General features: G+C 51.0%; 1 protein-coding gene across 1 annotated transcript; it reads right to left on the bottom strand.

Moving 5' to 3' along the window:
* Positions 1 to 700: 700 nt before the first annotated feature.
* On the bottom strand, positions 701 to 7,403 carry ift46 (intraflagellar transport 46 homolog (Chlamydomonas)). Its single transcript, XM_084552813.1, has 5 exons — positions 6,671 to 7,403; positions 6,135 to 6,463; positions 2,574 to 2,667; positions 2,365 to 2,496; positions 701 to 1,134 (listed from the first exon to the last, which is right to left on the bottom strand). The coding sequence occupies exons 1-5, from the start codon at positions 6,797 to 6,799 to the stop codon at positions 781 to 783; spliced, it is 1,038 nt and encodes a 345-aa protein (XP_084408939.1). The 5' UTR covers positions 6,800 to 7,403; the 3' UTR covers positions 701 to 780.
* Between the last annotated feature and the right edge of the window lie 6,491 nt (positions 7,404 to 13,894).

Here is a 13,894-nt window from a genome sequence, read left to right as displayed (position 1 = left end):
TCCTGTCTCATTTGGTTCTGTCCGCTCTGATTTTGTCTTATTCTGTCCTCTCTGATTTTGTCCCGTCTTGTCTCATTCTGTCCTCTCTGATTTTGTCTCGTCTTGTCTCATTCTGTCCTCTCTGATTTTGTCCTGTCTTGTCTCATTCTGTCCTCTCTGATTTTGTCTCATTCTGTCTTATCTGGTTTTGTCCTCTCTGATTTTGTCTTGTCTTGTCTCCCTTTGTACTATCTGATTTTGTCTCATCCTGTCCTCTCTGATTTTGTCTCATCCTGTCTCATTTGGTTCTGTCCGCTCTGATTTTGTCTCGTCTTGTCTCATTCTGTCCTCTCTGATTTTGTCCTGTCTTGTCTCATTCTGTCCTCTCTGATTTTGTCTCATTCTGTCTTATCTGGTTTTGTCCTCTCTGATTTTGTCTTGTCTTGTCTCCCTTTGTACTATCTGATTTTGTCTTATTCTGTCCTCTCTGATTTTGTCCCGTCTTGTCTTATTCTGTCCTCTCTGATTTTGTCCCGTCTTGTCTTATTCTGTCCTCTCTGATTTTGTCCCGTCTTGTCTCATTCTGTCCTCTCTGGTTTTGTCTTATTTTGTCCAGAGGGACACTGGTCTTTCTGCAGAGTACCGTGCCGTGTGTGCTGTTCAGGGTGAAGTGGTAGGGTGTCCTCTGCTTCCTGTTAAAGGGACATTTGACACATTGAGGCTTTCAGACTGCTGCCTTTATTAGAGGACAGAGAGACAGAGACAGAGACAGAGGTATGAAGAGTTTGTCCTCGGCCGTCCCTACGCTCTACGGGTGAAGTGCTGCGAGTCTCTGAACTCCAGGTAGAGGTTGAAGAGCAGGTGCAGAGACTGGACCCTGCTGCTGTAGACGGGGACGTCCAGCAGGCTGCAGACCACGTCCACGTACTGGGACAGGCTGCAGCGGAGGCGGGCAGGGGGCAGCTGGAGACGTCCCAGCAGCTCCTCCAGCTCCAACGGCCACTCCTGCATCAGGACATCGATGTCGGGCATGGGACGGCTGTACTGGACGCTGGCGGGAGGTTTGGAGCGGTGCAGAGCGCTGATGCTGTCCACCCAGCTGTCCACGGCCCGGGGGTTGGACTGAGGACAGGCCACGCTAGTCACCTTCTTCAGCTGGAGGACAGAGGGACAGGACAGAGGGACAGGACAGAGGATGGACAGAGGACAGACAGAGGATGGACAGAGGGACAGGACAGAGGATGGACAGAGGGACAGGACAGAGGGACAGGACAGAGGACGGACAGAGGGACAGGACAGAGGACAGGACAGAGGGACAGGTCGGGACAGGACAGAGGATGGACAGAGGGACAAGACAGACGGACAGAACAGAGGGAATATCAGGTGTGTGTGTATCTCAGGTGTGTATATACCAGGTGTGTGTATACCAGGTGTGTATATACCAGGTGTGTGTATACCAGGTGTGTGTGTGTATCTCAGGTGTGTATATACCAGGTGTGTGTATACCAGGTGTGTGTATACCAGGTGTGTGTGTATCTCAGGTGTGTGTGTATACCAGGTGTGTGTGTATATCTCAGGTGTGTGTGTATACCAGGTGTGTGTGTATACCAGGTGTGTGTGTATCTCAGGTGTATCTCAGGTGTGTGTGTATACCAGGTGTGTGTGTATACCAGGTGTGTGTATATCTCAGGTGTGTGTATATCTCAGGTGTGTGTGTATACCAGGTGTGTGTATACCAGGTGTGTGTGTATACCAGGTGTGTGTATATCTCAGGTGTGTGTATATCTCAGGTGTGTGTGTATCTCAGGTGTGTGTGTATACCAGGTGTGTGTATATCTCAGGTGTGTGTGTATACCAGGTGTGTGTATCTCAGGTGTGTGTGTATACCAGGTGTGTGTATACCAGGTGTGTGTATACCAGGTGTGTGTGTATACCAGGTGTGTGTGTATACCAGGTGTGTGTATATCTCAGGTGTGTGTGTATACCAGGTGTGTGTATATCTCAGGTGTGTGTATATCTCAGGTGTGTGTATATCTCAGGTGTGTGTGTATCTCAGGTGTGTGTATATCTCAGGTGTGTGTATATCTCAGGTGTGTGTGTATACCAGGTGTGTGTATCTCAGGTGTGTGTGTATACCAGGTGTGTGTATATCTCAGGTGTGTGTATATCTCAGGTGTGTGTGTATCTCAGGTGTGTGTGTATCTCAGGTGTGTGTGTATACCAGGTGTGTGTGTATCTCAGGTGTGTGTGTATCTCAGGTGTGTGTGTATACCAGGTGTGTGTGTATACCAGGTGTGTGTATACCAGGTGTGTGTATATCTCAGGTGTGTGTGTATCTCAGGTGTGTGTGTATACCAGGTGTGTGTGTATCTCAGGTGTGTGTACCTCGGTAGCTCCATGCTGCTTCGTCTCCTCTGACAGCCACAGAGACAGCACTGTGGGGTCCGACTGTTTGACGCTGGGCTCGTCCAGAACCAACAGTCCCAGAGAGTCTGATTTACCGTCCGGCCTCGGCACCTGAACGCCACGTGCAGAGAGGTCACTGTGAGGTCAGAGGTCGTACAGATCCAGGTGTATTGTCTGACTGACTGTACCTTCAGGAAGGCGTCAATGTCCCCCACGGCTGGGATGAAGTCTGGGATGAACGGCTTCAGGCTGTGATCCAGCTCTATGGACTGAGGACTGTAGCTGAAAGGGGACAGAGGGGACAGGAGGAGACAGAGGGGACGGGGGACAGGAGGAGACAGGGGGGATGGGGGGACAGGAGGAGACAGAGGGGACGGGGGTACAGGAGGAGACAGGAGGAGACAGGGGGGATGGGGGGACAGGAGGAGACAGGGGGACGGGGGGACAGGAGGAGACAGGGGGGATGGGGGGACAGGAGGAGACAGAGGGGACGGGGGGACAGGAGGAGACAGAGGGGACGGGGGACAGGAGGAGACAGAGGGGGATGGGGGGACAGGAGGAGACAGGGGGACGGGGGGACAGGAGGAGACAGGGGGGATGGGGGGACAGGAGGAGACAGGGGACAGGAGGAAACAGAGGGGACGGGGGACGGGAGGAGACAGGAGGAGACAGAGGGGACGGGGGACAGGAGGAGACAGGGGGGATGGGGGTACAGGAGGAGACAGGAGGACAGGAGGAGACAGGAGGAGACAGAGGGGACGGGGGACAGGAGGAGACAGAGGGGACGGGGGGACAGGAGGAGACAGGAGGAGACAGAGGGGACGGGGGTACAGGAGGAGACAGGAGGACAGGAGGAGACAGAGGGGACGGGGGTACAGGAGGAGACAGGAGGACAGGAGGAGACAGGAGGAGACAGAGGGGACGGGGGGACAGGAGGAGACAGGGGACAGGAGGAAACAGAGGGGACGGGGGGACAGGAGGAGACAGGGGACAGGAGGAAACAGAGGGGACGGGGGGACAGGAGGAGACAGGGGACAGGAGAAGACAGGGGGGACGGGGGGACAGGAGGAGACAGAGGGGACGGAGGGACAGGAGGAGACAGGGGGGACGGAGGGACAGGAGGAGACAGGGGGACAGGAGGAGACAGAGGGGACGGAGGGACAGGAGGAGACAGGGGGACAGGAGGAGACAGAGGGGACGGAGGGACAGGAGGAGACAGGGGACAGGAGGAGACAGAGGGGACGGGGGACAGGAGGAGACAGGGGGGATGGGGGGACAGGAGGAGACAGAGGGGACGGGGGTACAGGAGGAGACAGGAGGAGACAGGGGGGATGGGGGGACAGGAGGAGACAGGGGGACGGGGGGACAGGAGGAGACAGGGGGGATGGGGGGACAGGAGGAGACAGGGGGGACGGGGGGACAGGAGGAGACAGGGGACAGGAGGAAACAGAGGGGACGGGGGGACAGGAGGAGACATAGGGGACCCGGGACAGGAGGAGACAGAGGGGGATGGGGGGACAGGAGGAGACAGGGGGACGGGGGGACAGGAGGAGACAGGGGGGATGGGGGGACAGGAGGAGACAGGGGACAGGAGGAAACAGAGGGGACGGGGGACGGGAGGAGACAGGAGGAGACAGAGGGGACGGGGGACAGGAGGAGACAGGGGGGATGGGGGTACAGGAGGAGACAGGAGGACAGGAGGAGACAGGAGGAGACAGAGGGGACGGGGGACAGGAGGAGACAGAGGGGACGGGGGGACAGGAGGAGACAGGAGGAGACAGAGGGGACGGGGGTACAGGAGGAGACAGGAGGACAGGAGGAGACAGGAGGAGACAGAGGGGACGGGGGGACAGGAGGAGACAGGGGACAGGAGGAAACAGAGGGGACGGGGGGACAGGAGGAGACAGGGGACAGGAGGAAACAGAGGGGACGGGGGGACAGGAGGAGACAGGGGACAGGAGAAGACAGGGGGGACGGGGGGACAGGAGGAGACAGAGGGGACGGAGGGACAGGAGGAGACAGGGGGGACGGAGGGACAGGAGGAGACAGGGGGACAGGAGGAGACAGAGGGGACGGAGGGACAGGAGGAGACAGGGGGACAGGAGGAGACAGAGGGGACGGAGGGACAGGAGGAGACAGGGGACAGGAGGAGACAGGAGGCGACAGAGGGGATGGGGGGACAGGAGGAGACAGGGGGGATGGGGGGACAGGAGGAGACAGGAGGCGACAGAGGGGACGGGGGGAGACAGGAGGAGACAGAGGACAGGAGGAGACAGGAGGAGACAGGGGACAGGATGAGACAGGGGGGACGGGGGACAGGAGGAGACAGGAGGAGACAGGGGACAGGATGAGACAGGGGGGACGGGGGACAGGAGGAGACAGGAGGACAGGAGGAGACAGAGGAGACGGGGGACAGGAGGAGACAGAGGACAGGAGGAGACAGAGGGGACGGGGGACAGGAGGAGACAGGAGGAGACAGAGGGGACGGGGGACAGGAGGAGACAGGAGGAGACAGAGGGGACGGGGGGACAGGAGGAGACAGAGCGGACAGGGGGACAGGAGGAGACAGGAGGCGACAGAGGGGACGGGGGGACAGGAGGAGACAGAGGACAGGAGGAGACAGGAGGAGACAGGAGGCGACAGAGGGGACGGGGGGACAGGAGGAGACAGGAGGACAGGAGGAGACAGAGGGGACGGGGGACAGGAGGAGAGAGAGGGGACGGGGGACAGGAGGAGACAGAGGGGACGGGGGGACAGGAGGAGACAGGAGGACAGGAGGAGACAGAGGGGACGGGGGACAGGAGGAGACAGAGGACAGGAGGAGACAGAGGGGACGGGGGACAGGAGGAGACAGGGGGACGGGGGGACAGGAGGAGACAGGAGGAGACAGAGGGGACGGGGGACAGGAGGAGACAGGAGGAGACAGAGGGGACGGGGGGACAGGAGGAGACAGGGGACAGGAGGAGACAGAGCGGACAGGGGGACAGGAGGAGACAGAGGGGACGGGGGACAGGAGGAGACAGGAGGCGACAGAGGGGACGGGGGGACAGGAGGAGACAGAGGACAGGAGGAGACAGGAGGAGACAGGAGGAGACAGAGGACAGGAGGAGACAGGAGGACAGGAGGAGACAGGAGGAGACAGAGGGGACGGGGGACAGGAGGAGACAGGAGGCGACAGAGGGGACGGGGGGACAGGAGGAGACAGAGGACAGGAGGAGACAGGAGGAGACAGGAGGAGACAGAGGACAGGAGGAGACAGGAGGACAGGAGGAGACAGGAGGAGACAGAGGGGACGGGGGACAGGAGGAGACAGGAGGCGACAGAGGGGACGGGGGGACAGGAGGACAGGAGGAGACAGGAGGAGACAGGGGGACGGGGGACAGGAGGAGACAGGGGGACGGGGGACAGGAGGAGACAGGAGGAGACAGAGGGGACGGGGGGACAGGAGGAGACAGGGGACAGGAGGAGACAGAGCGGACAGGGGGACAGGAGGAGACAGGGGGAGACAGAGGGGACGGGGGACAGGAGGAGACAGGGGACAGGAGGAGACAGGGGACAGTGTTTCAGTATCCTCTCTGTGACGATCACCTTATTTCTGCTTCACTTCCATCTGCTCTACGTCCTCAGGTCTGTCCTCAGGTAGCCGTCTTTCCTCCTGTCCTCAGACCCTTAGCGGAGGCGTGGCTAATGCTAGCAATTCAATACAAAAGTCCCATTGGGAAACATAGTGTTTTAAGGCGGCTTCTCACCGTGTGATGTACTGGAACAGCTCCCTGACCTCGGTGCTGACCGGTAGGTTGGCGTAGTCGGCGGGGTCGTACGCTCCCTCCAGGACCTCTGCCGGGTCTTCGTCGTCGTCTGTATCGTCTTCCTCAGAGTCCTCCTCCTCCTCCTCCTCCTCCTCCTCCTCTTCGTCTTCCTCCTCATTGGGACTGACCCCATCCTGTCCCCCCGCCATCACCACCGCCGGCTCCTTGGCTCTCTGAGGCACGCGGCTGTCCTCCAACTCGTCGCTGCTGCTGCTGCTGCTGTTGGCCGACATCCGGCCGCGGACTCTCCTGCTCCTCCTGGACTCGGACTGACGGGACAGAGATCAAGTGATCACCTGGGGTCATCAGGTGACACCCACCTGGCCGCTCAGCCAGTCCAGAACGAGCACCAATCAGTTCACGTTTAAACAGATTAGGACGTAAATAATCTAGGACACGGCCGTGGCTCGTGCCAGGTGAGGTGGGGGACAGGTGGGGGACAGGTGGGGGACAGGTGGGGGACAGGTGGGAGTTACCTGACGCTGGTTGCGGGGGGTCTGGCTGGAGACGCTCGCTATCTCCTCGGCGTCGGCCACCTCCAGGCTCTCGTCGTACGGCTGGTTCCTCAGCAGCAGGGCGGCTTTCCCCCGCTCGGCCCGCTCCATAGGACACCGGACATGTATCTGACCCGGTCCCCACCGAACCAGCCCCTTTAAACCAACTTCCGGTCAACGTGACCCGTGCAATGTCCGGCTAAAGCGAATTTACTGGAAAAACACGATGCTAAGCTAACATTAGCCACATGGTAAAACCCCGCCACCGACAAACGGACACACGCGGGAGAGTTTAAACGGTTTATTCCGTAAACACGCGCTGTTTATATCTAAACAGAGTCGAATAAACGGCTTTAACGGCAGCTGTTCACCTGCTTTGTCTGAGTCCGGAGAGCCGCTAACAGGAGGACAACCATGGAAACGCACCGTATCCTGGCAACGGGCCGCGCGGGGCACCATGGGTAGTCTCATTCCACCGAGCCCGGAAGCTGCTGTTTCTGTCTTAGAAGACGCTGAGCATTTAAAAAGACATATGTGTTTGTTAACGTGCTCGCATTTAAGCCGAATTCATTGTCAACGGCTCCTACGTTCAGTGGAACCGAGAAAGAGCGAGTACTGCCCATGAGTGACCGCCACACTGAATAAAAAATCTAAAATGAAATAATTCTCAAGCTACTTCTGCCAGAAAGCTTCCTGTGCGACAAACACGACAGCGCCCTGAAGCGGGAATCTCCCCGTTATTATATTCTTATATCGGGTTCAAGTCAGCATGTTGTCATTTACAAACAGGGCACAAAGAATAAAACCTAAAACCTAAAACAAACATTTTATGGTCAATGTTGTTCTCTGCTGCATTTCTGAAATATAGGCTACAGTATGACCTCCTGAATAATATGAGCTGTTGTTGTGTTGATGTGCAGCTTCCTCCAGACTACAGGACTAAATAAGGAACATTTGCTCATCTCTTCTTCTGGTCGCCACAGCGTCCCGTACCTGGCTGCCTGTTAAAGCCGTTAACTATCACCTTTAGTTTTTCATCCTAAAAACTAAAGGTGATAGGGCTTTTTCTGTTGCTGCCCCTAGACTCTGGAATAATGTCCCTATAGAAATTAAGTCCTGTCCCACCATCACTAGTTTTAAATCAAATTTAAAGACCCATCTATTTTCTTTGGCCTATAATGTCCATTAATTTCTCTCCTTGTTTGTTTATTTATCTTATTTCTATTTCTTTTCAGTATTATATTAACTGGCATCTTTAACTTTACTGTACATCTTTCTCTAGTAGTAGTAGTTTCAGTAACCATATGTTCTTTTATCTACAATCATAATCTGTTTATTATTATTATTATTATTATTTTCATTGATTTTATGTTTTATATATTTTATTTTTGTCATTTATATTTTTGTTTTTATTACTGTATATATTTTATTTCTGTGAGCACCTTGGGTCAGTTACATTGCGTTTAAGTGTGCTATATAAATAAACGTGACTTGACTTGACTTGTCTTTGTCCCTTTATTTGGACCTAAAGAGTTTAACCTGCTTCATCTCGTCTTCCTCTCTGCTACCAAACCTCTCCAAGCCGCTGAGACTCGATCGTTGTCATATTGTACTCAGCTGCTGTCAGACGGCGCCGCTTGCTCTGCCCTCAGTGTTTCAGACACAAAAAGACAAGTGACATCTCTTTATTACTGTTATACAACGTGTGTCACAGTTCAATACAACAAGAGCAGTGTGTTGACCAAGTGTTTGGCTTCAGAGCCATAACATTATGACCACAGCTTATCTTGGTTATCATGGTGGATATATCAGGTAAATGGTCCGAGGGTGGAGCCACGTTATTGATGCCCCGCCCATCCTCCTTCTAGACTCCCTGGTGATTGGTTAATACTACGCTCTGCTCTACCTCCACCAGTTACAAAGAAATGTTGGATTATACACTGGACTTATTTTTTCCAACGTGATTGCTTATGTTGCTTATATCCTGTTTAACTATCTAAAAATATATATTTGAAGTGTACTTTAGTGTTAAGGCCCAAGCCCTTGGGCCGACAGGTCTGATGGATCATCTCGGACTAATGACACACGGACGAGAACAATCACACAAGCACGGGAAAAAGACAAAGACAGAGAATTCAGCAAAACATGGAAAATAACACACTAACCACACAAACGATCGAAGCCAAAGGCACATAAGTGACCCTGGTTACAGTGTCTGCGCTCCAACTGAGAGGAGGTATGAATGTGACAGGTCAGTCTTTCTGTTGGGACACTGTGAAGCGTCTGAGCTTCTCATTCCCTGAGCTGAGTCAGAAGAGAAACTCCACAAAGCAACATGGTGTATTCGTTCTGCTGAAGGCTGACTATTTATTTGTGTTTTGTGTCCCAGCGGTGGTGCAGCTCTCCAGACTGATGCATACGGAGGAATCTTCCTGACGCTGCTTCTTCAGTGAGTGACTGTGCCGATGCATCTTGGCTCTCTGAGGCACGCGGTCGTCCTCCAACTCGTCGCTGCTGCTGCTGCTGCTGTTGGCCGACATCCGGCCACGGACTCTCCTGCTCCTCCTGGACTCGGACTGACGGGACAGAGATCAAGTGATCACCTGGGGTCATCAGGTGACACTCTGATCACACCTGAACTACCCTGAACTCACCTGAACTCACCTTAACTCACCTGAACTCACCTGAACTCACCGAATCACACCTGAACTCACCTGAACTCACCTGAACTCACCTTAACTCACCTAAACCCACCTTAACTCACCTAATCACACCTGAAGTCACATGAACTCACCTAATCACACCTGAACTCACCTGAACTCACCTGAACTCACCTGAACTCACCTAATCACACCTGAACTCACCTAATGACACCTGAACTCACCTAATCACACCTGAACTCACCTGAACTCACCTAATCACACCTGAACTCACCTGAACTCACCTGAACTCACCTAATCACACCTGAACTCACCTGAACTCACCTAATCACACCTGAACTCACCTAATCACACCTGAACTCACCTGAACTCACCTAATGACACCTGAACTCACCTAAACTCACCTGAACTCACCTAATCACACCTGAACTCACCTAAACTCACCTGAACTCACCTAATCACACCTGAACTCACCTAATCACACCTGAACTCACCTGAACTCACATGAACTCACCTAATCACACCTGAACTCACCTAAACTCACCTGAACTCACCTAATGACACCTGAACTCACCTAATCACACCTGAACTCACCTGAACTCACCTGAACTCACCTGAACTCACCTAATCACACCTGAACTCACCTGAACTCACCTGAACTCACCTAATGACACCTGAACTCACCTAAACTCACCTGAACTCACCTAATCACACCTAAACTCACCTGTACTCACCTGAACTCACCTAATCACACCTGAACTCACCTGAACTCACCTGAACTCACCTAATCACACCTGAACTCACCTAATCACACCTGAACTCACCTGAACTCACCTGAACTCACCTGAACTCACATTATCACACCTGAACTCACCTTAACTCACCTGAACTCACCTTAACTCACCTAAACTCACCTGAACTCACCTTAACTCACCTGAACTCACATAATCACACCTGAACCCACTTGAACTCACCTGAACTCACATAATTACACCTTAACCCACATAATCACACCTGAACTCACCTGAACTCACCTAATCACACCTGAACTCACATTATCACACCTGAACTCACCTTAACCCACATAATCACACCTGAACTCACCTGAACTCACCTAATCACACCTGAACTCACATAATCACACCTGAACTCACCTTAACCCACATAATCACACCTGAACTCACCTGAACTCACCTAATCACACCTGAACTCACATTATCACACCTGAACTCACCTTAACCCGCATAATCACACCTGAACTCACCTGAACTCACCTAATCACACCTGAACTCACCTTAACCCACATAATCACACCTGAACACACCTGGCTGCTCAGCCAGACAACAGCTAGCATTTTAAAAGTGTCTCCAAGTTAGAACGGGAGATTTTCCACCTCTTGATGAATCAACATTCAGGAAGCTGCTTCTTGACGCTGCTTCTCCGGTGAACGTTTGGGACACTGCGTCAGCCCCATGGCGTCTTTCCACTTGCGACCACGTTTGTGCAGAGTCAAGTCGGCGCGCACGGCAAACGTCTCTCCACAGCGGTCACAGGTAGGCACACTGTGAGATTTTTTATGGATTCTGAGGGCACTGTGCGACGTATAAGTTTTCCCACAGTCATCACAGCTGTACGGTCTCTCACCAGAGTGACTGCGCAGGTGTACCTTCAGACTAGCCTTAATAGTAAAAACTTTCCCGCACGTTTCACACCAGTATGGTTTTTCTCCAGTGTGAGTACGATAATGTTGTTTCAACGTTTGTAAGAACAAGAAAGTTTGGCCACACTGATTACAGCTGTGCAGTTTTTCCCCGGTATGGAAGCGTTGATGGTGTTTTAGGTAACTGAAATTTTTATACCTTTTCCCACATTCTTCACACTTGTATGGTTTCTCTTCCTTGGGAATACACTGGTGTTTTTTCAGAGAAATTCCAGTGGTGAACACCGCTCCACACACATCACAGCTGTACGGGCTCTCTCCGGTATGAATGCCCTGGTGGACTTTCAGTGTGTTGCTGGAGCTGAACGTTGCTCCGCACTCGTCACAGCTGTATGGTTTCTCTCCAGTGTGAACTCTCAGATGAATCTGCTGGGGACACAGGATGAAAATCAATCTTTTTCTACATTTAGACATTTAGTACGGCGTGTGGCATGTCTGCCAGCTCAGAAAAGCTGATAAGAATAAGACTAAAAAAGTCATGCAGTGTGTTATGCGTGGTGTGAGATTTTAAATTTGACTCATTTGTGATTTGTAACTAGCTCGACCAATGGTCTAGACACAGCTTCCTCCTCCTTCCGTGTGCACGGGTAGCGACGATGCTAGGGAAGCCAAGTTTGGTTTCAGCTATATGTCTGTGAAGGTTCTCAGTCATCCAGGTCATGGTATATCAAAAGAAATGTTCAAAAAGGCCACTGGACTTTCAGAAATTGTGTTTTAGCAATTGAGAAAAACTGTAAATAGGAACTCCTACTGAAGCTTGCTTGTTTGTGTAAATAACCAGAAATCTATTGGGGGGCAGAGGTCTTCTGCTGGGGTCCATAGGGGTCACGCAGAAAGACTCTCACATGTTACAGTTTTTCTCAATTGCTAAAACACAATTTCTGAAACCTTGCTCCATTTTCTCAAAACCTTAAACACAAAACCTCAGCTTCAAACACGATTTACAAATCCTCTGACTCCTCTTGCAAAATGAAACTTTGGCCTCAAAACAGTTTTACGTGTGCCCAAAATGAAACACTGCTCTCATATAATAAACAAATTGCTCAAAATGACATACACTATCAAGCAGTCAGTAAACAATACACCAAAAAATAGAAAACACATAGTTCAAAACATATAGTTCTCAGGGAGAAGTACATTTTTAATCTCAAAACAAATTTCATATGTTTCTGTCATTATACAAAAAGCTCAAAATTGATCAGAAATTACTGTGTTTTGCTCTTTGCATATTTTTATTTGTTCTTCCTCCTTCTTGTACCCTTATTTTTACAGTGCTGTACCCTGCATCTCAAAAACTTCATCTCTGTGATACTGTAATTCTTGTTCTTTGATGATATGAACCTGTAACCAGTCGAAATCTATTGAGCAGTCAGTACTGAAAACAAATGGAAAGCACAATGTTCAGGGCCATACAATTTGTTTATTGTACCATATACAGCCAACAACATGGTCTATGATTGTTGCTCGAATTCCATCGGATATTTCCACTCTTTGTCTTCCTCTTCCTCTTCCTCTTCGTCCTCCTCTTTCTCTTTCTTGCCCTCCTCCTCTTTCTCCTCGTCCCCCACCTCGCATACGCACTCGTCCTCGTCCTCTCACATAAATTCTTCTGTCCATTCTCACACTTTCTCATTCCCACCTTCAACAACCTGTTTGCTCTCTGAACTGACTTATATTGGTTGTCACATCATTTGAAACAAGTGAAATCAATTTTGACTGATTGTGTTCAATCAATGACATTTCTGCTCTCTTTATATGTAATTGTTGCCACTTGTGTTTACCAGTATGGATGACATGTGCATTAGAATGCAGAATGTGTTTTAAGAATGAGAATGTGTTTAGAGTTTTGCTAAACCATGTGAAATGGTTTAAGGTATTGACAACAGACTGAACAGTTAGCTTAATGAGTTCAAGCAACTGAGAACTTTCTTCAGCCAATGGATTTTAGTGTTTTAGCAACTGAGAAAAACTGTAAGATCATTGTGTGTTCACACTAGCAGAGGAAGGAGGTCACATGTGTCCTGGACCACCTCCACATGTGGACTGAGACCAGGTCAGTCCCAGTCCTCAGGTTTTTTATGTTAACGTCCTGGTCCTATGATTCATTTATTTATAACTTTACTGAACAGACGTTTAAATGAATTGGTTTCTGATAGTTTCATTCTGTTGGTCTTGTAGCATATGCATTATGGACTGATCATTTGGTTTATTGCTGGTTGCTCCTCCTTTCTTGGCTCAGTGAGAAGTGATTTAGGATGCCTGGGGAGAGTAATGCAGACGCTGGTGAGGGGACAGTGTTTTGACTGCAAAGGGTCAATCACACAGCTGTTTTTCATTTCCTTTCTTTGGAACACTAAGCTTCTAAAGTTTACTTCTGAAAGTTTTAAACAGAAGCTGCAACACAGAGGAACTGAACCAGAGAACTAGAACAGCCTGGAGCCATCTTCATCTGAGACGCTCTTTGTCTTCACACATGCAGGACAGTGTCCAGACCACATGTCTGCAACCTGAGACCACTTTGTCCAACACACACAGACACAAACGTTTGTACAACTATCCTAGTGATAGTGTTAATTTCGTCAGAGCAGACGAGACTAAATATGTTCGTCAACGACCTTTTTTTCCATGACTAAGACGAGACGATGATGAGACTGCACCATTGTCCAAAAACGCTGAATAAGACTAAATTAACATCCATTATTGTCGACGAAAAAAGACGAGACTAAAATGTTTTGCATAAAATAAAAACTAAGATATAATCTCTCTTCAGTTTCGTCTACAATTGTCTCTACTTTTTCATCGTGAGATAGAATATGTTAGGCCTTC

The sequence above is a fragment of the Chelon labrosus genome (assembly GCF_963514085.1).
Source record: "Chelon labrosus genome assembly, chromosome: 1".
Lineage (NCBI taxonomy): Eukaryota > Metazoa > Chordata > Actinopteri > Mugiliformes > Mugilidae > Chelon > Chelon labrosus.
The sequence above is the reverse complement of the archived record's forward strand: the minus strand, read 5'-3'. Positions and strand labels throughout refer to the sequence as shown.